The sequence below is a fragment of the Homarus americanus genome, unplaced genomic scaffold (assembly GCF_018991925.1).
Source record: "Homarus americanus isolate GMGI-L3 unplaced genomic scaffold, GMGI_Hamer_2.0 scaffold23617, whole genome shotgun sequence".
NCBI classification, from domain to species: Eukaryota; Metazoa; Arthropoda; class Malacostraca; order Decapoda; family Nephropidae; genus Homarus; species Homarus americanus.
This window is the reverse complement of record NW_024720711.1, coordinates 4,516,114-4,543,916: the sequence shown is the minus strand read 5'-3', so window position 1 is coordinate 4,543,916 and position 27,803 is coordinate 4,516,114. Positions and strand designations below refer to the sequence as shown.

The 27,803-nt window shown below is 42.5% G+C and overlaps 1 protein-coding gene across 4 annotated transcripts in view; it reads right to left on the bottom strand.

Moving 5' to 3' along the window:
• The window catches only part of LOC121860757 (mucin-17-like), a 145,558-nt gene extending 119,280 nt beyond the window's left edge, over positions 1–26,278 (bottom strand). For all 4 annotated transcript variants that reach the window (XM_042358104.1, XM_042358105.1, XM_042358106.1 and 1 more), the window contains exons 1-2: positions 26,082–26,278; positions 5,883–5,991 (exon numbers count right to left, since the gene is read on the bottom strand). In XM_042358104.1, the coding sequence (XP_042214038.1) occupies positions 5,883–5,991; positions 26,082–26,195 (223 nt within the window). In that variant the 5' untranslated portion in view covers positions 26,196–26,278. The remainder of the gene's footprint in view (positions 1–5,882; positions 5,992–26,081) is intronic.
• Between the last annotated feature and the right edge of the window lie 1,525 nt (positions 26,279–27,803).

The window sequence follows — 27,803 nt, the reverse complement described above, 5'->3', positions numbered from 1 at the left end:
TAAACAGCTCTCTACTTTATGTCTTTCCTGCTGAGGGTAGCTTCCTTAAGGATGCGACCAACAGTGCTCACAGGCAACACTTCCTCTGTGGGAGGGAATTGGAGCAATTTGATACAGATGTTACTGGGTTGCGTCTAGCCGAGCAAGACACTGCGGCGCAAGGAGGGTATGTTGGACGACGAGGGGAAGAGAGGGAAGAGGGAAAAGGGGGTGGAGAGAGGGGAAGTGGAGAAGGCGGTGGTAGAGGGGAAGAGGGAGGAGGTGTGGCTGGGTGAGGGGGAAGAGGGACAGAAGAGGCAGCTAAAGAGGGGACAGGAAAGGAGGAAGAACGAGGGGTGGAGAGGGGAAGAGGGAGGGGGAAGAGGGAGGGGAAGAGGAGGGGAAGAGGAGGGGGGGAAGAGGGAGGGGGGTGGAAGAGGGGGAAGGAGGGAAGAGAGAGAGGGAGGGGGGAGACAGACAAGAGAAGGGAAGTGCTGAGACGCAATGAATTAAGATGTCTCTCTTTGTTCTCCTCTTCTCTCTCTCCGGAATTTTCCTCCCTTCTGCCCACCTCTCTCTCTGTCCCCCCTCCTCTTCCCCTCCCCTCATTCTGACTCTTTCCCTCTTTCTACCTCCCTTTTCTTCCCTCTCCCCTGCACTCTGGGTCAAGGTAACACAACACTGGGGGAAGACACAGCAGCAACTCCCAGATCATTATTAAACTTTTCTCCTCAGTAACCTTATTACGTGAGAGGCAGCTTCACTCCCTCCCATGACTCTCACCACACTCTCACCTCTCACCACACTAAACCTACGTCTTCGGTTCACCCCAAACATCTGTCCCTAAACACCTGTAATCACCCTGATATCTGCGTCCTAATTAACTAGAGGGCATTACCTGTCCTTAACACCTACTAATAAGTATATTTACTTTTCGTATGTGACCTGATGCTTTATTTACTACATATGTATTCCTAAAACATCTGCCATATGAGTTTTCTTACCTATAACAGTAACATCTGTCTTCTAATATCCGTACCTCAAATGACTCCTAAATATGTGTCCCCAACACCCCCCCACACACACTTAACACCTGCCACACTGACATTCCGGACACATACACTACCACACCACACACACTAACCCCCTTCCACTACCACACCCCCCCACACACACACACTACCACACAACAGAGATCAACAAATTCATATGGCAAGTTGCAAGTAAGTGACTCTGGTACCCACTACAGCTACATTTATAAGTAACTTGGAGCTCAATCTCAATTAAGTGTAAGTGAGTGAAGCTTCAACCACAATTTTATAGAGACAGTAGACACCTCACTTAAGTAAGATTTAAGTGACGGGTTTGAAAACACTACGAGATTTTAGTTCCTTATTGTATCTCGTTCAGTTCAGCCACGAGGAAAGATTAAAGTAAATATGGCGTCTAGTTAAGTATTTGGATTTAAGTAAGGGTTAATTCACAGGCAGTAAACCATGTAAGTAAGTTAGAAGTCTGAAAGTGGAGAGATTTAAGTGAATTCACCACAGAAACACCACAACCATTAAAATCTTCACCACAGCAAAACCACAACCAACATAACCTTCACCACAACAACACCACAACCACTATAACCTTCACCACAGCAACACCACAACCACTATAACCTTCACCACAGCAACACCACGACCATTAAAACCTTCACCACAACCACTATAACCTTCACCACAGCAACACCACAACCACTGTAACCTTGACCACACTAACACCACAACCAATAAAATCTCCACCACAGCAACACCACAACCCACCATAGCCTTCACCACAGCAACACCACAACCCACTATAACCTTCACCACAGCAACACCACAACCACTATAACCTTCACCACAGCAACACCACGACCATTAAAACCTTCACCACAGCAACACCACAACCACTATAACCTTCACCACAGCAACACCACAACCACTATAACCTTCACCACAGCAACACCACACCCACCAGAGCAATAGGGACGACTTTAACCAACCACCATAGCAAGACAAGTTTCTGAGTCACCCCCAACAACTGCATCACAACCACCACCACCACAGCAAGGCGGAAGTGCCAGTGATGTCGGCGCCTCCATTACCCACCAGCTCAAAGGCTTTAAATAAATCTAACCCTGGCAAAAGATGGCAGGTGTGTGTCTCCTTGTTTACACCTGGTCCAGCTGATCACACACCCAACACACCTGGCCAAGTTGATCACACACCTTACACACCTGGCCTAGCTGATCACACAGCTCTCACACTTGGTGCAGCTGATCACACACCCTACACACCTGGTCCAGCTGAACACACGCCCCACACCGGTCCAGCTGGAACACACTGGTCCAGCTGATCACACACCCCACACCTGGTCCAGCTGATCACACACCCCCACACCTGGTTTAGCTGAACACACATCCCACACACCTGGTCCAGCTGAACACACACCCCCACACACCTGGTCCAGCTGAACACACATCCCACACACCTGGTCCAGCTGAACACACACCCCACACACCTGGTCCAGCTAATCACCCCCCGTCACACCGTGCAACACAACCTACCTACCACTTTCATCAGCTTCACGCAACACACACAGGTCAACGTCAACACCCCCAAATTGTCTTACATTCCATCAGCATCTTGGTCGTTCACTGTAATGCCACAGACTCGACCGCCCCATTACAAACAAACTGTATTTCTGTTCACTGTATCCCCCCCCCCTCTCTCTCTCTGTCTCACTGTATTGAAAGGGGTATACACACCTCAAAAGAAGGAAGAAGAAAGAAAGGAAATAATAAAGAGATAAAAGTAAGATAGGTGCAGAAAGCAACAGGAAAGAGTTAAACCGAGATGGAATATTCACTATACACTTTGCTCACGTCTTCACAACCACCATCACACTTTAGTTGAGAGGATCACCCGAGGCAACACAATGATTCCCCCTCCCTCCCGACGCTCCTCTCCTCCTGCACATGACCCACCACCCACAACCCATGACCCACCACCCAAAACCCACCTCTCACCATTCTCAACCCCCCCCCTCCCCCACCACTCAATCCACCCCTCACCTATGCCACCGCTAGTCCTAATTTATTCACCTATGAAGTCCCGTCTCACCTTTATTTTTTTTAACTCTCACCCTCACTGTTGACATCTCTGAGTCTAATAATAACAGCTTTTATGTGTGTGTGTGTGTGTGTGAGAGAGAGAGAGAGAGAGAGAGAGAGAGAGAGAGAGAGAATAATATAAATCGGGACATCTCTCTCTCTCTCTCTCTCTCTCTCTCCTCACCTAATTGTTCAATGACTCGTCCTTGTTATAGTTTAAAGGGGAAAAAATAGCCACTCGTTTTAGTCATTTGTTTATACGTTTGGTTGGTTATAATATGTGGTTAAGGAATTATATTTTGTTTTGTTTTTTTATTTATTCTTAATTCTATCTGTCTATCAGTTCATTTATCCGTCCACCCATCCACTTATCTATGTATATACCATCCACCTATCCATCGATTTATCCGTCCGTCTAATCATTCACCTATATACCCATCAATCTATCTACCCATACATCCATATATCCATCCATCTATCCACCCATACATCCATCTATCCACCCATACATCTATACATCTATCCACCCATACATCCATATATCCATCCATCTATCCACCCATACATCCATCTATCCACCCATATATCCATCCATCTATCCACCCATATATCCATCCATCTATCCACCCATACATCCATATATCCATCCATCTATCCACCCATACATCTATTTATGGTCGTAGCCTTCAAACACTTCCACCATCATGCACCCCCCCCCCTTACAGGTGCCAGACACAAAGCAGCTATAGACCCCAGACGAAGCAGTAATTACCCCCAGAGTGCCACCGGTGCCAGCCAAACCCTGCTGCGGCTCTTGGCACTAACACCAGGGAACGCCAGATTAAATTCAAATGTCTCTTTTTCATGGCCGGCTAGTGAGTGATCTTAATAACCCGAGTGATCTTTCTCATTGTGATGTTATTTTTATTATTATCATCATCTTTATCGTCATTATTACTATCATTATTGTCATTATTACTATCATCATCTTCATCATCACTATTACCATCTTCATATTTATCATTATTATTATTATCATCATCATCATATCTATCATTATTACCATCATCATCATCTCTATCATTATTACCATCATCATCATCTCTATCATTATTACCATCATCAACATCATCACAGGTCACACGAGATCCACAACAACTAGCCTCGGATGCGAACAAAGGTGTCAGATCTACTTCAAGGTAATATAGACAAACTGTATATAAGGTTCAGTTTCCTAGATATATAATCCTAACCTAACCAGACCTGACCTAACCAACAGTCATTACCACCACACTGTTGTGCTGCAAGGTAAGTCTATAAGGGCGCTCCCTAATTTACCTGGGTGGGGGGGGTCAGGTCACCATTATCAGTGAGTTGATGAGAGCAAGATTCATATGTACAACTGGTATTAAAACTCTCTCTCTCTCTCCACACAGCCACACCCACCCACCACGCCTACAACCACACACACACACCCACCCCACCACACAACCACACACACACCCCCACCCCACCACAACCACACACACACACACACCACGCCCACAACCACACACACATCAAAACACCCACTCACCACGCCTACAACCACACACACACCCCCACCACGCCCACAACCACACACACATCAAAACACCCACCCACCACGCCTACAACCACACACACACCTCACCCTACCCCCACCACAACCACACACACACACACTCACCACGCCCACAACCACACACACATCAAAACACACCCACCCACCACGTCCACAACCATACCTACACACACAGATCACTTCAGTATATCACACAGGTGTGGGACTGGAGGCGGGGGGGGATGGAGGGAGGGAGGGGAGTGGATGGAGGGGAGGGGAGTGGATGGAGGGGAGGGGAGTGAATGGAGGGGAGGGGAGTGGATGGAGGGGAGGGGGTAAGAGAAGGGGATGTATGGGGTGTTGGAAGTGGGTGAGAGAAGGGGGAAGGGGAAGGGGGATGGGAGAGAGGGGGAGGGGATGAGGTATATCCGTAAACAATATCAAAGCGTGAAAGAGATGTGCCATCCACCTCCACTACACACACGCCCCGCCGGCCCCACACATGTGTTGTCTGCGTAGCCAAGAAAAATATGGCACCGATTTAGAAGCTTGTTCAAAGACACGACAGCGGCGGTAGCTAGCCAAGATGGTGGTAGTGGTGTCAAGACCAAGCCAACCAACCAACCAGCCAGCCTGTCAACCAACCAGCCTGTTAACCAATCAAGCAGCCAGCCAGTCAGTCAACCAGCCAACTAACTAACAATCCACCCAACTAACTACCTAGTCAACTGTGCAACCAACGAGCCAGCCTGTCAACCAACCAACCAAACATGACGTGTCTTTCCTGTTCACGGACTAAGCTTAAAACTCACGACCCATGAACCCCATAAATGCTTACACTGGCTGATACTTTTACCTTTGTTTTTTTAAGACATGGCAACGTTGGAGCCTTGTAAATGTAAACAACAATGCCTGGAGGAAGTAGGTCATCTCTCTCTCTCTCTCTCTCTCTCTCTCTCTCTCTCTCTCTCTCTCTCTCTCTGTGTGTATATTCAGTTCTCACTAGATTTTCATATGTACACATAATTCTATTCTTCTTAATTCAGACATCGAACTGAACTGACACACCTACACACACACACAGTGAGACACAAAATTTTCACACACAAGGAAGTGAGACAAAACACCTGAGACATTACTAACACGGCACTATGACACAAGAGACAGTACAGTACTCACATGGTAGGATGTCCTTGTATCGGTTCTTGCGCCTATTAACATCTTTCTCGCCCTCGAGGCAGCAGTACTCAGGCCGGATCTTGAGGGTCTCCGTCAGCAGCTTCAGTTCCTGTCAAACACAACACACCGTTACTAACACTTGTTACGGTCAACACAAATTGTATAATACAGTACTTACATATATACAGTGCACACACAATTATAAATACAGTTATACATAGAATATAGCAGGCGGTAATATTATACTAACACTAACTAGAGCCTCCCAAGTCAACATGTAATATGTAGAAATATAAGCAATGTATGACGTCACAGCCGCGAGACACTGTAAGGTGGTCTACAACAAGTGACTTCCTCCCTTCACACTGTGTCTACACCTAGTGACAGTGGCCTCCCTCCCATCACTTTTTGTCTACACCTAGTGACAGTGGCCTCCCTCCCTTCACACTGTGTCTACACCTGGTGACAGTGGCCTCCCTCCCTTCACACTGTGTCTACACCTAGTGACAGTGGCCTCCCTCCTTTCACAGTGTCTACACCTGTAATATAATATAATATAATGGTTGCCCCTCGTGTAACGAGGATGGCGGGCCCAAGGGCCACCTAGGCGTGAATTTGTTTAAGGTGTAGAAGCTGTCGCCAACACAACAACCACACCCCGAGTTAACGAGTTGCATTACTCAGTGTCAAGGAATAGTCCGAGAAGACCGGACAACTCGCCAACTGCACTGGCTAACCATTACCCCGGAACACGATCCGCAAATCGATTAACATCCAGGTTCCCAATTACTGTTGGGTAGACAGAGGCAAATGGCGTTAAGAAACTTGCCCATAGTTTTAAACTGCCCGGGGATCGAACCCGGGTCCGCTCGCTTGCGAGGTGAACATACAGTGGGTGCCCATCCTCTCCAGCTGGTGCAGTCTGCCAAACTCCTGGGTGTAACTATAGACAACAAACTTGACTGAAAGGCCCATGTAAATAACACAGTCAAGGCAGCCTCGTACCGTCTCTACATGCTACGAAGACTTAGGTCACTTGGGACACCCACGCCAGAGCTGAGGACCATCTAAAACGCCTTTATTCTCCCCAAACTAACGTATGCGTCACCAGCCTGGTCGTCTTCTCTCAACTCCACCCAACAACGTCAGCTAGAGAAGGTACAGAAAAGGGCCTGCAGAATCATGCTCGGCGCAGAATACTCCGGCTACACCAACGCTCTCTCCACCCTGGAAATGCCATCCCTCAGTGACCTCCACCACCAAGCACTGGAAAGGTTTGGCCGTGGACTACTGCACCACCCTCGCCATCGCCACCTCCTGCAGCCCCCCACCCAACTCGCGCAGTCCACCACTACAACAAAATTCAACCCATAAGAGCCCGCACCGGTAGATATAAGAACAGCACCATCCCATCTATTGTTAAAATAATAAACAACTCCTGATTTATGTACTGCACAGCCCTGTAAATGTATTCAATGCATATTATATCATTAGGTCTAAATTAAATGTAAGTCTGTATATTTTCAGCCACCGGCTGCAACTCTATTAATAAACCGTTTATTATTATTATTATTATTATTATACTCTGACACCACACCTTGTGACACAGTGGCCTCCCTCCCTCCACACACTGTATTCGATACATCCGTATACCTGACACACTGCGCTCCTACCGCATTCCTACAACACATCATTACCTAGATATGTCAAGTCTTTGTTACTACAAAATAATCCTCACTAATACAAACACTTGCCAACATTTCACCACTACCCGCTGGCTAACAGTGAGCTGACGGTCAACGTGTGGTGGGTGGAGGAAGGCCATTCTGGGTGATCAATATAGACACACACACTTATTCTAACATTACACAAAAAGAAACGTGTAAGTAGAAGTAAAAAAGTTCACTTACAAAACACACTCCACTAATTTTGTATCCAGCATTATTATTTTGTATTTATTATTTGGCTTTACGACCAAAAACAAAACATAACAAGTTGTGACGAAAGATTTGTAACACACACACACACACCTCACTTAACCATACCAAACACACTGACACACGAGAGTACATTATTAGGCCTATACTGATGACCACCCCACACACCCGCCCCTAGAAGCCAAGTCTGTGTCCACCACTAGAACCACCAAGCACCCAACATGTCCACTGACTGATCTTGCTTACCTACCCTCTTATCCCCTCCATAAACGCTTCATCCACCCGTTTGTGTGTGTGTGGGTGTGCGCGCGCGCAAGAGTTTTTGTGAATGCTTCAATGATGTTCATTTGTACAAGTCCCAAGATAAATCCGCTCAGACCAGTCTTTCCCATATACCGGTATATGACTTGTTCCGATATTAATTTTATTGACATTTGATGGTGCACTTAGCCAGAGTCCCACGAGTGTCCTGATTACCGAGGTTCCACTGCATTTGTAATTATAAAAAAAACAAAAAACATTTGATCAACAAACTATGTATTTAAAATGTTTTATTTGAGTTACATTAACTTTCAATTTTCGAATTTAATGTAATTATTGTGACACCTGGCACTGAACACAAGTCGACTCGCCAGAACCAGAACACACCGTGACCACCAGGTAATTGCACCAAGTAAAGCGACGTTCAACAAAAACAGAAGATAAAGTATGATATTTTCTGCTAAACTGTCCTTAAATAAAAGTAAAATTATCTAAAAATCAATATCTTAAATTATCAGTACATGTACGGGATATACCAATAAATCTAGTTAATGTACTTGTATATACAGTTTTGAAGTATTGCACCGCTGTCGTGTAACTAATGGCACGAAAATAATACTTATCTAATATCACACTATTGTTTCCTCTACTGATAAATACAGTAGTCACACACACACACACAAAATAATCTAGTCTCCATTGTCCGGCAATAATTATTTTAATAACATCAGACGTGGTGATGTACGGATACGTTGGTTCCTCTGACTGAACAAAATCTTCCTTGTACTTGTTTTGTGATAAAAGGTCATCAAATAATGGCACTAATAACACATTGAATGGCAATGAGCATTCATGGGCAATATATTACTTTAGTGGCGAATAAATATCGATGTATTTGTGCAATATGGGAGGAGGATAGTTTTAAACCCCAGATGTGTTTGCCATTTCCTCATTATTGTGTATGGGAGAAAACCATTAAAAGGTAAATGGGTGAACTATATCCCAGTGTGTATTTACAAGTATTATGGAACTATTTATATTATACACACATTCAACATAACTTTACATACATACGTAATACAAAGGGACGAAAGAGATATATAATTATCATGAGGCGTGATTACAGTAACACTACCATACAGCAGGACTGCCAAAACACGACGACAACCACAGGAATACGTTTTAAGTCTCCGTCCGTTGTTTCGAATTATTACACACGGCAAAGGTCGAGATACTTTTTTGCTGACTGTACGTGTCACACAGCACTGACCCGCTCATAAGTTAACTCTAACTTCGAACCAGAGTTAACACATCTCGAGTCAGGGGGGGCTCTATTATCTCCGGTCTTAAAACTCCACATTGAGTTTTATTTTTTATACAGCCATCCTGTTTTGGTATTCGGGCGCCCAATAAGTGTGAACTAGTGAAAAGTGAGAGCTTTTTACCCAGCTGAAAAAGTTAGTGACGAGCCGTGAAGTTGCCAGACACCCCCACCCAAGGTAGGTATCTACCTACCTTGCCCCCACCAACCGCCAGACACCTTCACCAGCCACCCCCACCAACAGCCGCACACCTCCATCAGCCACCAGACACCTCCACCAACCCCCAAACACCTTCACCAACCCTCAGACACCTCCATCAACCCCAGACACATCCACCAACCCCAGACACCTCCATCAACCCCCCCCCAAACACCTTCACCAACCCCAGATACCTCCAACAACCGCCAGACACATCCACCAACCCCCAGACACCTCCATCAACCCCCAGACACCTCCACCAACCCCCAGACACCATCACATCCACCAACCGCCAGACACATCCACCAACCGCCAGACACATCATCAGACACATCACCAACCGCCAGCCAGACACATCCACCAACCGCCAGACACATCCACCAACCGCCGACACATCCACCAACCAGACACATCCACCAACCGCCAGACACCTCCATCAACCCCAGACACCTCCACCAACCCCCAGACATCCACCAACCGCCAGACACATCCACCAGACACCTCCACAACCCCAGACACATCCACCAACCGCCAGACAGAGACACATCCACCAACCGCCAGACACATCCACCAACCACCAACCCACCAACCCCCAGACACATCCACCAACCGCCAGACACATCCACCAACTGCCAGACACATCCACCAAACCACATCCACCAACTGCCAGACACGCCAGACACATCCACCAACCCTCCAGACACCTCCACCAGCCAGACATCCACCAACCGCCAGACACATCCACCAACCCCAGACACCTCCACCAACCGCCAGACACATCCACCAACACATCCACCAACCGCCAGACACATCCACCAACCGCCAGACACATCCACACAACCGACACATCACAACCAACACGCAGCCAGACACATCCACCAACTCCACCAACCGCCACACATCCACCAACCGCCAGACACATCCACCAACCCCCAGACACATCCACCAACCGCCAGACATCCACCAACCCACCAACCGCCAGACACATCCACCAACCGCCAGACACATCCACCAACCGTCGCCAGACACATCCACCAACCCCAGACACCCCAGACACATCCACCATCCACCAACCGCCAGACACAACCCCCAGACACCTCCACCAACCGCCAGACACATCCACCAACCGCCAGACACATCCACCAACCGCCAGACACATCCACCAACCGCCAGTCTCGAGGATGACACCCAGGAAATGAAATCATTAAAAGATTCGTTTTTCTCTCCACCAACTGCCAAGGGACATGGAACATTTAACAGTCTTACTGTGTTGGGTACACCGAATAATAATAAAAATGAAATCCTAATATACAATAAAAACCACTGCAGATAAAACAATAATATAAACTTAATATGAATAATAGAACAGCACAAGATACAATAAATATGAAAAATATGTAAAATAAAAAGTTATACGCGTAAGAGTACAGTCTAATAAAATAATAAAAATTAATACAAATAAAAGCTAAATAAATTAATGCGAATAAAAGCTAAGAATTAATTCAAATAAACACTTAAGTCTAATGCACAATAAAAATTTAATAAGAATAAAAGTGCACAGCATTAAAATCGTGTTTATATGCCACAATGAAATAACCACACCGACACCCTCACGCCAAGATATTTTTAGCATTCCATAATTAATTCTTCCATTTAACTGCAAACCACATGGCAAACTATTCTTAAACTGGTATTATTTTAAGTTTCGATCATCCGGGAAATCGATCAGGTGGTAATTATTGACGACAAACCCGTCGCCGAAATATTTGGCAAGTGTGTGGTAAAAACAGGGTTATTTCTAAATTAAACCTAGCATAACCTTAGTTGATAAGAAGCACAAGCGGCCGAAGCATTGTTAAAAGACCACACAAACCTACCCAAAGACACCCACTTAACCTTACCTAATTTCCTAGCCCCCCTCCCCCCTGTATATTGAACAGAAAGATCTTACTAAAATGTGGTGTAATTTTACGCTTTTTGTAGACGTGAGAGGAGCCACTCAAAATAAATAAACACGGGCGGAGGATTTTTAAAATCCAGTGTGGATAGGGCCAGCCTGCCGTTTTATCGGCGCGAAAGACGAAATAGTGCTACTAGAGGGCTTAATAATTATCTTCCTAACGAAGCATTTACCCAAGAAATGAATTTCATATCCGAGCTCAGCGACGGGTCAGTCGTCAATATTAACCTAAACTTGTAACTGACAGCCCCTTCGGAAAAATATTAAATTACCTTATCTGTGACACCTGAACCATAGTATTCGTCAGGGGAATAAACAGACTTTAACGAATTCTTTTCCTCAGATTAAATTTCAAATGGTAGGGTATTTCGAAACCGTTTTCAATTTGTCTGAGAAATGCAGTATATCTCACTTGTGAACTTGGGCCCGGTGTTGTGTATCTTTTCAATCACTGACGTTGTGATGCCGTTTATGTGGGCAGCACCTCACGTTTCGTAACATGAGGATCTACGAAGTATGCCTCTCAGTACACCATCAAAATTCCGCGATACGTAAACACTCCCCCCCCCCCCCAATAATTCGCCCTTCCTCACACAGGGGGCAACAAGTTACTGGGCACTGGCTGCTGGACCTTGTATCCGAATCACTATCCATTGCGAGGACGACACCATCCAGACTTAACAACACTGGCCGCAGTAACAGCCAATTTGGAAATGACATCTTCTGCAATATGTATACAGTATATATTGGATTCTTATTAGATTGTTTTCATGGGTTATACAGTATTTCTGTTTGGTTATGTCATTACTTTATATATTGGGTCAATACCTCATTGTGACTTGTATTTACTTTTGAGTTTATGACTTTTTATATTTGTCTAATTTTCATATTTCTATGTTTCAGATGACAACGCACTTTAGTATTTTTTCTCGTGTTTTTTTCACATTATATAAAACTTATAATACGTTTGACTACCGACTGCATCAGTTACAATGAGCCACTTACCTTTGGTCTCATCCTAATACTGTTATACGTGAATATCTGAGTTTTTTCTATTATATTATGCGATTATGTTTTGTTTCGTCACATACCCTAGCACACGTTACTAAAGTTGTTTTATGATAACTTATATTCACTAGAATAAAAATAATTGCATGTTGTAGTGTTCTCTGAGCTGAATATTGATTGTTCTCCTTTATTAAAAACACTGATGATGATGACCTGATATCTCTGAAACATTTGAAGAATAGCAAAGATGTTTGTCATTGCCTTTGTTCCCATAACTATCAAGATAGCTAAAACATTTGTGGTGTAAATTACGTCAATTTTGAAACCGCGTTTGTGTCCAAATTTCTCGCGTGCTCTTCAAACACACAAACTAACACAAAATACAAACAGTCTTCCACAAACATAGAGGACATTGTTATGCTATTGTCGGTTTCAGTTCAGGGAGTAAAAAAGTCATTAGCTAAGCGAAGTCAACACATAATTTAGCGATATGCCATATTGGCAGTTCAGCCTGAATAATGTTCTATGCGTCCGTATGCGTCCGGACTTGGTTATCAGGTTAATCCCGCATCCGCATAGATACCGGTTTATATAATAAGTGGGTTATGTTGGTAGCTGTAGTTAGGCTATATTGGTACGATGAGATACAGTAGTTATATTTCTAAAGGTTACAGTAAAATGGCTACCTTGTAATTTCTTTCAACCTAACACAGCCACACTAGCAGAATTACCATGACAAAATTACTCAGTACAGTAAAACTAACAATTATGAAAGCATATCTCTGATCACATAATTGTTTGATCAGCATTCTCGAACATTGTGATTGGCCAGTGAGGGAGTAAGAAAGAGAAGTGAGTTATTATTCCCTCAATGTAATGTTGGAGTCATTATAGTTGTATACCTCTTTTGATCCGTATCTTGAACGTGCCACTTGACATACGCTTCTACAACTATGGCTGCGCAAAAAAATACATACAGAACATCGAGAGGAATGCCACCTCCATAAGCAGTGGTAACTATAAAAAATAAAACAATGTGTAGCAGCGTGTGCCTGTGTCACGTCCGCCCGCCAGGCCCTGTCAACCGCACATTTTAAATCGGGCATTTCACTTTTCCGGAAATTCATTTTGCCTGCATATGTGGCGGTCTAAGTTATTCACTTTTAATTCTAACCATCTATTAAGTTGTTCAGTACAGCATTCAGTGTCTGGATTCATGGAGATACGTAAGATATTTTAATCCCGTAGGTTAACTCGGGGAAGAGACCGTGGAAAATCTCAAGAGCATAATCGATATCATTTTGTTAGCCATTCTCAAATTTAGTTATGAAGAAAGTTTAGCATAAGAACCTATCAAAATCGGGGCGTGACTAACATGCCTTCTTTGTTAGCAATTTTTCTATTTATTTCCAACTACGGTTAACACCATCTTTAGTAAGTCAGCATCATGGTCAAAATACTTTAATAGTACAAGGGAAACGTACGTGCTCTGGCCCTTTAATCAGCACATCTCGTCCATTTAATTGTTTCACTGGTAAAGATATAACGTAACTAGAATTCTTAACTTAATACCTCTTCACCCACTCACTTGGTTCAGAGAATTATCGACGGGTTTACTCGGTGTGTTTAGGCTCTATGATGACATGGTAAGACTCAACTCAGGAAAGTTTTGGTCTGAATGAGTTAACCGTACTTAGGTAACCTGCATTAATCAACCAAACTAACCTAACCTAATTCGGTTAATTCAATTTCACCTGAAGATTCGCCTCCCGATTATTTCACATGAAGATTAATTACCCTAACGCTAGCGCAACCTTACCCCAGTAAACTAAGCTGGGGAGGAGAATCTTCATGTGATCGTGTTAGTCTTCTAGGTCTCTTGGACGAAACAAACAAACTAGACTTATCTGTAATTGCCGTTTAGCCACATTCCACGTGAGGGAGAAAAGAATAAAGGAGTGGGAATAAGGAAAGCTAAAAGAGACGAGGAAAGCAGGAGGAGGAAGTAAGGAAAGAAGAGACGAAGAATGAGGAAAGTGAAAATAAGAGAAATAAGCAATGAACAAGGTGGTGGAAGAGATGGTGGTGGTGAGTGAGAGGAGGGCGGGGCGGCCGGAAGCTGGAGGGTGAGGTGGGGGAGGTACGGAGAGGGTGGAGAACCATTGCCAAGGTCACCTCCTCCACCTGTCCCCTCCACTACCACTTCAGCCGGGGCCCAGCCTTCACCACCACCACCACCTACATCATCACCACCATCACCTGATCATCACTACTACCCCCCTGTATCATGACTACCACCATCTGTATCACCATTAGTTCACTACCTACATCTGACCATTACTACCACCTCCAACACTTAATTTTGGATATGTAAAATAGGGGGCCCCGCCCACGTTCTCTCGTGTAGGTTTGTGACTGGCTGAATCAGTCGTCCACGATGCTCTTGGTTTCGAGTCCATTTTGACGTCAGTTATAACAGCAGCCAATCACAAACCAGCGGTGTTTATTTTACACATCCAAAATAAATAGAGGACAAGTGTATATCAAACACCTGCATCACACCTTTAGATTTACTGAGCCACGAATGGACGGACTGACGATCATCTGACGTATTACAGTGGTATCACATTACTGAATATATGAACAACTGCATCTCAGATTAATCTTTTTCCTTGTTAGAAGTGATGGAAAACCAAGTCAGGTAAAAATAACTAGAATAAATTGGAATAGTAACAATGAAAAGGTCGTCAATGTGTTACATTTTCAGTATACTCGAGTGCACCTCCAAATGAGCTTTACTATGCAAATCATTCACCAACTTGGCTGCCATGTGAACCTAAGAGGAAAAACTGTGCACACCTAATCATAAAGACAACCATTTTCTTTCTCTGAACTGGGTCGTTAAAAGAAACGTTTATATCCACTACACTAAGAAACGAGTGAGGCTCAGTGAGCTTGGCTCGACTGTGTATGTAGACACGTTTATTTGTGGCACAATAAGAGAAATTACTAAATTTCTTACGGGAAGAGGAAAACAATTATCTAAACTCAGAATGGGTTCTTTGGGCGTAACGACCCGTTAAGGCCAATACAGTATATGGATACAGCACACTACACTCGATCGCCTTCACCTTCAAACTGTGAAGTTAGCTACCCCTGTATACAGCTGAGTGGACTCGGGATGACCCAGGCTCGAACCAGAGAGAGAGTCTACAGAAAACAAAACTTAGTGGTGGACTGAAGTTCGCTGCTAAAGCTTCGCTGGGCTACCAAAGCTTTTTTTTAATATGTATTGAGAGTCAGTCCAAATGGATTTACCAATGCAAAATCGAGTTTGGCTTTAATAAATCAATTAAATTAGTTATTCGTATTAAAATACTAACCGATATAAGATAAGATTCATATTTGATAAACAAATGAGTTTACCTAAGGTAAAGTTTATTATGTTGAATTTACAGATAAAATATAAGCACTTGTGAGATAAACGAATCAACAAAACACAGACCAGTCTAGGTAATGCAAAGAAAAAAGTTTGTATTGGGGAAGATTGAAAGCAACTTGTAAGTTAGAACTAAACTCTGATAACCTTGCCGGCTCACTATGCTCAACCAAACTTTATCCTGTCGTTAGATCAAGCTCTCACAATATATTAAACAAGAACTTAACATGATTTTAAATTAAACACGTTTACATTTGGTAAAGTTAGGTGTTTACCGTAGCTCACCTCCAGCAAACACTGACGTTATAATTCAATAGAGCGTTAAAAAGAATAACTACTACTTAACTCCAGTTTAAACTAATCCTAGATAATACGATATACAATTTGTAAAAGGCATCAATTACAAACAATTCGAGCACAAAAATGCATATATAATTCATCTTGACGTAATTATTTGTATTCTTTCCTTACAAAGAGTAAATGTTTAGCCAATCTTAAGTGTTGAAAAGCTAATCACTAAGGTACTTGCTCTCACAATCCCCGTTCACTGATACAATTTACAATTTCTTAAAAAAACAAAAAAACATTCCGACTCATAAGTTTGACAACACCTCCACCCTCCCTGATGAGGATATGTATACGCTGTATATATATAATTTTTCTCTCCAGAATCTAGATAACACACTTAACTCATGTGATTTGTTGGTGATTTGCCCCGCGATGATTACAATGTGTGGGTGTGAGGGTGGAGATGGTGACCTTGAAGCCACAGATGACCACCGCCACCTCCCCCACCTCAACCCCTCCCCGCCTTCCACCCCCTGTCTCACACTACACCAGTGACAAATGAAACTTTAGCCAAGGCGTGGGTTGTATATCGCTCGGAAACATTAAAACCAGCCAATTTATTTCATGGTCAGTCACAAGCTTGTTCCTGAAAATTTTCATAGAACTATGATTTTTTAACCATAATCTATTTTTCTTTGAAAATCGTAAACTACGTGTACTTGCACTGATTTAGCTCCTCCCTTCAGGTAGCGCAATAAATGAACCTTCCGATGAGCAGAAATACAACAATCCCTGTTATGATGAACGATAATTAATATATTACCAATGAGACGGTTTGGACTGTACGTCATTACCAGCCGTACGATATATCGGGCTCTACAGAGCAGCCCCCATACCAGCCAACACAAGGTAACGTAAGCCCGTGCTATACACTGGACCGTCCAGCGCGGATGCTGATAACCGGTTTGTGTAGAGCGACGCAAAACCTCCACTTTGTGCCCATATAAGGCAGCAAAAGATTTTCAGTAAGGCGTACTAGTTTCAGACCTGGCAATACTGCGTGTCCTGCATGACCGATGTACGATGACTCCACCCCCACCATGCCGGAGCATGACCCATGTACGAAAACTGGACGGCGTCTGAAGATGACATTCCGGTTTGGGTGTGAAGCACGTTGTTCAGGGAATCCCTGAAGAGGCCCAATCATGCTTATATAATGTGCAAATCAGACACTCCACGCGGAAAGTTTTATTAAACATAAGCAGACAGCGCCCCTTCCTAAACACTACAAACCTTTTCCGAATGTTTCCAATATGAATATTTATAAAAGCTTACCAGTTTATAACTTATACTGGGTCATCCCACAAGATGATAATACGCCCTTCCGTGGCAGCAAAGGAAGTTATTGTAAGCATACTTTTACGCAATGTGTTGGTTAAAGTTTCTGGGTTTTCACGTAACGAATTACTCCATACAAGAGTGTCCACTACAGTTGCACTCTCCAGCACACGTTGATATTGTGGAGTAAGTAGCGACTGTACGCAATGATTGTCTCAATTGAGCTGGCGTATGTGAAGGTTATTTCTTTACTTCTGCCTACAGTTTACTTTCACAGATCTGTCACACTGTTTCCATAATTTAACTTCATATTTTCACACTTCATTTGTTTTCCCGATATCACATTTGTTTCTTATTTGAATACTTAAGACTTTTTAACATTAAACTGTAGTATGCACTATGTAACTAAGTACAATATGTTTTTAAGTAAAGACGCTATATACTTGGGTAGAAAAATGGCTGCGGCTGTGACGCATTCTAAATCCACTTGGCCTTATTTTTTATCAATATAATAACATCTCCACCCTCAGTAAAATGTATTACAATGAAACTTAGAACACCTTAATATCTTGAAGTACTGGAAGAAAATACTGTAATGTACTTGTAACAGTGAAAATCAGCTGAAGCTGTGGACCCTGTTGAGGTGAGTCTGTCCTGCAAGCCAACAAGTTGCCAGAATCTCCCGCCACCATACACCGCCCCACAAACAGGATCTACATTCTTAAAAGTGCATAAGAACATTTCTGAAAACTTAGGATGTAAGCATATACCTTATTAGTTGGCTCTAACTAGAGCACAAAAGTTAAGCCTAAAAATAGTAATAAAGTTATAATGGGCCACTCCCTAAATTAGATAATTGTACGTTCATTTAGAGCTAACCGTTAACATGCTGTATGTTAATTTTGCCTTCTAATTAGTGCTAAGCGAACGTCTCTACTAAAAGGGTGTCTCAATAGTAAAATCTTGATACTATTTCTAGGCGTTATTTCACTGTTTTTGCCCAACCATGTTGGTGTATTTTTATATCTTCAGTTATAAGGAAAATTTATTGAACGAACTTCTAGGAATCTGGGCTCTCGCTTGTTTTTTTTTTAGCTCGCTTGTTGTACGTGCATAACAGCCTATGACAACCCTGGCGCCATAGTTGTTAACAAATATTAACATTTTGTTTGTTTCTGGTCACTCATATTTATGTTATTCATCACAATTAACATTTATTTTCACAACAAGGGATAACATACATTTTTTTCTTATTATTCACGGAGACAACAAACCAGTCATTACTCTTTCAATGATGTGTCAGTCAATTCGAAATATGTCAGACTTACGGTCCAATACGCCTGTTCGTTTTTTTTTTCCTTCGCCTGTTCGGTTTTTTCTTCTCTCTTTATAGATTTTAAGGGGACTAAAGTCAAACAACCAAAAAGCGTATAATTCAAGATGCTGCTGTCCCGTCATATTCAGACCAATTAGGATGAGTGTTGGCACAAATACACTCTACCTCGCAAGACCCCAACACAGTGATACCATTTTACATGAGTACAAAAAGTGTATTGGCGAACTATAAACTCAGAAAAGTCACGTGGAACTAAACGGAGGAAATTTGTGACATATTCTTGTGAATGATGGCTTCTTTCTTTGCAAATAACATTAATGTGTGGTGCTTGAGAACTTCGATGTCTTCTGGCAACACTTGTAACCTAAATATGCGATACCAGCATGTGATCCCGAACTACACCACTGACGTTCCCTAAAGAAACGGCCTTGTTGGTGGCAATGGTTGGTTTTATTAGATTTTACTCTATTTAACACATAAAATAGTCCATAAACTGTGATAAAATACCGCCAACATAAATACAAACAAACACCATGGTGATATTTAGAGCATGTAGATGACACTATCCCGCCTTGACACCTTCCATGGGTACACACTACTAGTACAGTACTATAGGCCTTTCACGCCTCACTTGACTGGCTACAGCGACCAACCTTAATAAGACTCTGCTGCAAACTACCACAATTACCTTACTATTGTCATATCTTCTGAAAGTCAAAGTTTAAATCTATAAATGAAACTATCCTGAACAATAAACACCGTCCAGTACAAAATTATAAATCGATTCTTGGTTTCTCAGCAGAAGTCCTACATGCGACTCCCTCATTTATAAGTTACTGCACGAGGTTACCACTAACGCGAGTGCTGATATATGTTTTCTGAGCCCCAGATCAGAGGAAAATTTATTGTACAAATCTGCACTTGAAAGTTTGTCTATTGAGGCAACTGTTGACTATCCTGAAGGTAATTTTACACATCATTATTGGTGACTCACGTGTTCAGTGGTGCTACACATATTCTGGTGACTCGTGTTCAGTGGTGCTACACATTCTGGTGACTCATGTGTTCAGTGGTGCTACACATTCTGGTGACTCATGTGTTCAGTGGTGCTACACATTCTGGTGAGTGGTGACTCATGTGGTCACTGGTGCAACACATTCTGGTGACTCGTGTGTTTAGTGAAATTTATCTTTTAACTTTAAATTGTTGATGACCGAGTAGTGTGTGTATATTAGGTCAAGCTATTCAAAGACTTTAGTTGTTAAAGTGCAGTACATTATAACATATTCAGGGGACTTACACTAACGCCTGCTGGAGGAGATAAAAATATCGAAGAAAAAATAACGTTCCGGTAATATAACGTAACACCTCGAAACGAAACAGGTAACAAGATTCAAAAAGACCTGAGCGGGAGTTTGTCCGAGGAAAACTTTGAGATTAACGTTCGTGATCTCTCCTACGGCATAATAAGATTGCCCCAGGACAACATAGCACATTTAGAAGACCCAGGAAAGTGTGGTCCAATTTCGTAGCAAAGTGGTTAAGGCGCTGAGGCCTGTCTGTTGTACTCTTTGTCCAGAAATGAAAGTGGGAAAACGTGGAGCACAAGGGTAAGAGTTATGTCAAGCACGACACGATACTGGTAAACAGAGACAAAATGTATTCTGTCGTTTGTGGTGAATGCAATACAAAGAAGAGTAGAATACTTTATACAAATACATAAATGAAATATTAACCATATATTGGAAATACAATATAAACAGAGGTGTCCACCCCATTGCCCAATCCCTGGGGCAGCTGGAAGAGTGTCACAGGCCAATCAGCGAAAATGAAGGAAAATGGAGAGCGCTAGTGGTCACATCTAGGGTGGCATTTAACAATCTATTCATCCGCTTCAACAAATGTAACAAGTTAATACAACAAAGAAAAGCGACGACAATACTCAGACGTGGGTCGCCTGCGATACTAGGAGCCAGTTACAACATTCCAACGAAGGTACCGCGCGACAATTTTATAATCAGGCGACAATCAAGGTACGACAATTATATTATCAAGTGACGAGGATTATATTAGCATGGTACGACAACAGCACAATCAAAATACCCGGTACTACAGTATGTAATTTAGAGCAAGGTACGACATTTAGAGCGAGGTAGAATACCGCCTACAACTAATACACTTTTTAGTAAATGAACAACACCATTAGCATTGTAAGACAATGTAAACACACAACAAAATGGGGATCATTGTTCAAACACAAACACGACCACGCACAATGACAAACTGGTGTAGTTGTGGCGGGAGTGGAAGCTGAAGTTGACAGTGTAGCCACAAGACAGACAAATATCGCCACAGTTGCCCTAGTCAACACCGCCTCCTCCCCAACCACCACAAGTATTTCCTCATGACTCGGACTTCTGGGTATAGTGTTTAGTGGGGGTCATTTACGTCGAACTTCCCCAATAATGAAAAGTGGACGTGTTTTACAGGAAGTTAGGATTAAAAACCGATTAGGTTGGCGACCACGAGCTACATCATTAATACAATTACGTAGTCTAACTGCTGAAAGGATGGAGGATACAGATATTAGTACATCAACATATACAATACTTAGATATATACATGTATAAAAATTCTAGACAGAAGACCATAGACAACACCGTAACCTAGACTTATGATCACCGCTGGTGATGTCATGGCGAGAGATAAGACGGTCATTATCAAGGCCGATAAGAGATGTTATCAGGCATACTATTACCGCTCTCCCTCTCTCCCACCGCCCTTCCTCTTCACTTCCCCTGAGTGACCATCCCTTTCTCACCATAATTGCTCTTCTGCCCCCCCCCCCCAGCATCCCCTGATCGCCCGTAACTGCGAGCTACTGGTATTTTTCCCAAATTCCCCTTCTTTTACTCCTTTTATTTTTGCAACATTTCTTTTCATTGACTCACCCTCGCATTAGTCTCCTCCTTTCCCTTTACCTACCTCCATTTTCCTATTCAGGCTATCCTGTTTTATATTCTTTCGTCTCTCCCATTAGTTGTGTCCTTTTCTTCCCTCCCTCCGCCGACCACACTCGCACCCCCAAGTATGAGAGCGCTGCAAGCCGTGAAACACTTAAAAACCAGGTGGGTTCATTATTCTATGTTGTTGAAGAAAAGTTGCAAAGTCGTGTCAACACAGCAGAGTTGCAACACACCCCCAGGAGCTACCCCCACACCAACTGCCCCTCCTTCTCCACTGCCATTCCCTCCTCTCCCCCACCAACAAATGCACACCACAATCATCACCATTCCTCTCTAGCTATTTCAAAATAATAATACAAAAAGACTGTACACTGAGAATCCTCCCTTAACCCTACTCCCTAGTAGGCAATGAATGGTATTATATATATATATATATATATATATATATATATATATATATATATATATATATATATATATATATATATATATATATATATATATATATATACAAGCAGAAAGTTTGCAAAAAAATAATCTAAATATTACAAAATTACTTCATAAAGTTCTACAATACATGTGAAGCTGTTATTGATCTACTCAGTAATGTTCCATGCGTATTTCTGGTGAGTTGTGTTACATCTTCACACACCAGCACACTGTTAACGTTACAAAAACATGTACAGTATTTCCTACATTTTTAATATTGCTACACCCTAACACCTCTAGTATTTATCATCTATTCCAAGGTCTTTGAATAACAATTCAAGACCGCACTTGGTTTATTCAGTATCATTGGACTGGCGGAGTTATTTCGTGAAACCTTAGAATAGATTGATCTTTTTCTTAGCTAACAAATTTAAAAAAAAATACCTTACCGAAATCTGTCATAGCCATGCAAAATCTGCGTCACTAAGGCTAATTCAACAATACAAACTACCTGTAACCACATTACGAAAATCCAGGACTAATTATGTGAAAGTTAAGCACGAAAGTACTTAAGTTACATCACTATTAAAGAACAAGGATTACCACGTGGAAAAATAAATAAACTAATGTGTATTTTCACATTAATACACATTTTATGCAGATTAATTTCTGTGCTCAGACACACACACAACAGAAGTTATTCTTTGTAAAACCAAGTCATTTATTACAGTCGGCGTTACATACTGAAATTCGAGGTATTCGAAGAAAAGTGGAAAGTGAAACACATGAATGTTGTACACAAGATGACATACTTCTTTGTGCATTCGTTGGTATTTCTCCCGTTTGTCTTGAGAGAACCAAATGAAATATACACATTGTTTCATTATCAAGTGTCAGACGAACCTTTGAATATATTGCCAAACACATACCCAGTCATGATAAAATTGAAGTGTTTGACAACTAGTGCACTGGTATGAAAGTGTACACAGCATAATTATATTCCTCACCTGCAGTCTCGCTGAAACATTGTTGAACTAATGACTCATAAACGAAGGATGTCAAATGAAAAGTAAGTTACTCGGATCATTCATTGCACAAAATAAATTCTAGAGACCCTACCACCTTAATAGCTTGAATATATTTCAGTAAAATTCGGAGTTAAAAGAACACGTAGTAAACAATTTCACGGCTGCAAAATTTTTGACTCATAAGTGAGGGTGAGTTAAGTACGTGGCATCTCCCGTCAAGGCTTAATTAACTGACGCTCATAGAGGCAAATGTTTGTTACTAGATTCATGCCATATTCACTATGTGAGATCTTACCAGTGAATAATAAAAATTAACATACCGTATATAATTGCCTTTCGGTAAGTGATTACACTTTGGTTCATAAAATACGAGAACAAAATAAGTTAATATGTTTCAGTAAATAATATTGCTATAAAATCATGATCGTGTAACATCAAATCTTGAATTTCAAAACATTTCATGTGTGGCTAACTGGCTATAATGTAAAGACCTGTAATAAGAACCAGAATTCTCATTATGATAGTTCCAGTATATGGCAAGATCGTGTGGGGTCCTGCGGTTAGGTTGATTATTTGACTCCCCTTACACAGTTGAACCACAACACGACCTAATACTGTAGTACCGTTTGTCCCATTGTGGAACTGTGCTTTGGATCAAGTATATTTGAACAAATTTTGTTTGTATTAGTCGTCAAAAACTAAGAAATTTTATATCTCCAGCTATCATATTTTGATGCTAATATAGTAGGCAGTCTACCAGGATATTTGCACTATAAGTGGTTTACCGAGTTGGAGTTGGTCTTCCGGGATATCTACACTGTAGCGTCAATTAACCTAACCTAACTTAACCGGTTAATGTACACTACAGTGTAAATATCCCGGTAGACCATATACTGCAGTAGCACCCATATTTCAAAGTTGAATATTCAGGACATGGCGCCGTTAAATTTACAGGTATATTATCATCATCAGTCTTATTGGCATTATCATTACTACTGTATTATTATCGCTGCCGAGTGTAGACAAAAGTACAGTAAGCGCAAAGGGTTATTTAACCTTATGCGTTGTCTCAAAACTAGGCAAAGTGTATCACAAACTCTGTAGACACAGGGTAATAGCTTGGGGCAGTGACTAACATACAATTGGTTCATGATCAAGGTCACAACAGTGTCAGATCTTTATGAGGCTATAAGGTGATATTCTCAATATAGTCTATAGCTATATAATTAACATGGAAATTATTGATAGTTTACGTTGTACAGTACTGTATACTGATCGTGTTAGTCACAGATATGCAAATCAAGTCAATTTATACAATCCACACCCACATGGATCGTCAAACATACCGACGTATATTTTTTTCATAATCAAGGGGTCTTTTAACTGTTTCAATTTTAGATAAGGAAATTGTCTACTTGAGCCTCCCAGTGCAGAGGATCAGCGTTGAATTATGGAGTTTGTACTAGCTTAATGTATACAATTATTCTATATAATAGTATATATTATCACTACAAAAAAATCTACGAGTAGGAGGGATCTTGTTGAATACCCAACAAGCAGTCAAACAGTCTTCGTTGAATAAGCCTCGAACAATCAACTTTATAACACCCAACGACCAATCTTGGTATAAGCAAGGCATGTAACAACACTATATCAATTCAGTTATCATTTCAACCACACCTTGACCCAAGGATGTTGCATGTTACGGTAAGAGGAGCACTGCTCATGCATACTAATGTGTAGGTGTTGTGTTTGTGCCAGCCCCTGGTGGCCTTGCCCGCGTGAGGCCGCGCGTTTAATTCTACGGTCACTCCCTCACACTGGCCACAGTTATAACATGTGATACACTGATTCCTGTTTTGATACACAGTAAATTTTACATTTACAAATATTAATGACATACTAAACTATGAAATTTGAGTCAACAAATTTGTGTTGACGTATCGTTTGAGCCACCCAAAGCAAATGCGATTAACCTACCCAACACAAACGGATAAATCCATTGTTACTATTATAAGAAGTATCATTTGTTAGCATTGTATAGTACCATTTTACAATTGTTGTTACGACAAAATAATCATATTGGCAAAAGTTGCAGTTTTCAAGTCCTGACAATATTTTATTTTAATAGAAAAAATAAGGGAGAGAACTACGTTAATGTAAGCCTGGCACTAAAATAAGAATATTAAGTTACTGGCAGTGAGTGAAAATGGAAGAGAGAGGATGCGAGGAAGCTGAGGCCACGGCCACATGCAGGGTGGTGGACGAGGCCTACAGAGGCTCACCTGTCCGCCTTACCTGCCACAGTCCCGACGTGACCCTCCTCCTCCCCCCCCCCACACACCTCCCCAATACCACAACTACAATAACTACTTCTACATAAGTAAACTGTTTTGACAAAATAAAACTATTAATAACAATGTACATCGTGTAATTTACCAGGCTCTACGGTGCCCCCTCCAACATATTTGACAAGTGTAGTGTACTGGTGCCCTTGCGGCACAACCTATATTTACATATATGAACTAAACACCTGACCATGAAACCTCTCTAACTTTTCATAATTAGTACCAATTTATTATGCATAAACATCGCTACTCATCATACACAACAAACGTTTTGATGTAGCGTGAGTGAGGTAGGAGGTAGAACTAGATCAGGTATGTGGGCAGCGGGTGGGCATTCTCACCTGAAACTCTTGTTCGTACTGATCATCTCCCTCGCTCCTCTTGCCTTCTAAACTATCCACATGGTTAATAAAATTCTGTAGTACAGTCCTTAGAGGTAATTTTCTTTCCCTCATCCCATGGTATGGGTTGGGGCTATAAAAGCTAACCCCTTCACTAGACACATAAGTGATCGCACATACACCTTCTCTCTACACTGGTCACATACACACTGAGATGCCGCGGGCCGAGTCAGTGCAGTGCGCCATCTCCCGGCAAAAATGTTCTTAGCACCCCAACGGAAAGAAAACGGACTGAGGGGGGGAGACTTGTCACAATTTTGAACTAAATACTGAAATACACCACATAGATAAAAAGTACTATTAGCGGACTATAGGAGCAGAGAGCTACATGATCCCCCTACCATGACACTTCACTCCTATATGTGGATTTGCTTGTGTGCTCTTACATTCATTGTCAAACTATAATTGTTCCGAAATGAGGCTTATAAATGCCTATTCACGTATGGAAGTTATAGTTATTTACTAACTTATCCTCCTCCTCAGTTATTAACCAGGCGAACAATTGTAAATATTAGATTTTTCACTGTTGACAAGCAGGTACTGGGAAGGTTGAGGCACTTGAGTCTATCTGGATATTCGCCACTGTTGGTCTAGCATGCACTTGAAAGAGTTCACACTTACATAACATAAGTGGTAAATTGTACGTATGAGATCACAGCTCTTACTCCTCCAAAAAGATGTTTTCTGTGCTATTGGCTTCTTGAAACTAGTTTTTTTGCAGTGGGCATCAGCTAAGTCGTGACACCTATATGTACAGTATATTAGGATCACCTGAAGAATCTCTACCTGTTTATTTCACCTTAAGATTACCCCCCCCCCTGAACGCTAACCTAATCCCATCTCCCAAAATCACGTTAGATGGGTTAATCTTTAGCTGAAATAAGCAGGGATGCGGGTCCTTCAGGTGATCCATATACTCGTATTTTGACTGAGTACGGCCTATTAATTACATATTCTCACTGTCCCTCCACATCACCATGTTCTCCCTGTCCCTCCACCACCATGTTCTCCCTGTCCCTCCACCACCATGTTCTACCTGTCCCTCCACCACCATGTTCTCCCTGCCCCTCCACCACCACCATGTTCTCCCTGTCCCTCCACCACCACCCTGTCCCTACCCCCCCCACCACCATGTTCTCCCTGCCCCTCCACCATCATGTTTCCCTGCCCCTCCACCACCATCATGTTCTCCTCCACTCCCCCTCCACCACCACCATGTTCTCCGTCCCTCCACCACCACCATGTTCTCCTGTCCCTCCACCCACCATCATGTTCTCCTGTCCTCCACCACCACCACCATGTTCCCCCTCCACCCCTCCCACCACCACCATCATGTTCTCCCTGCCCCTCCCACCACCACATGTTCTCCTGTCCCTCCACCATGTTCACCAACATGTTCCTGCCCCTCCCACCATGTTCTCCCTGTCCCTCCACCACCACATCTCCCTGCCCTCCACAGCCACAATGTTCTCCCTACCCCACCACCACCATCATGTTCTCCTGCCCCACCATCCTCCTGCCCCTCCACCACCATCAATGTTCTCCCTCCCCACCACCATCATGTTCTCCCCCTCCACCACCATCATGTTCCCCTGTTCTCCTGTCCCTCCACCACCACATGTTCTCCCTGCCCTCCACCACCATGTTCTCCTGTCCCTCCAC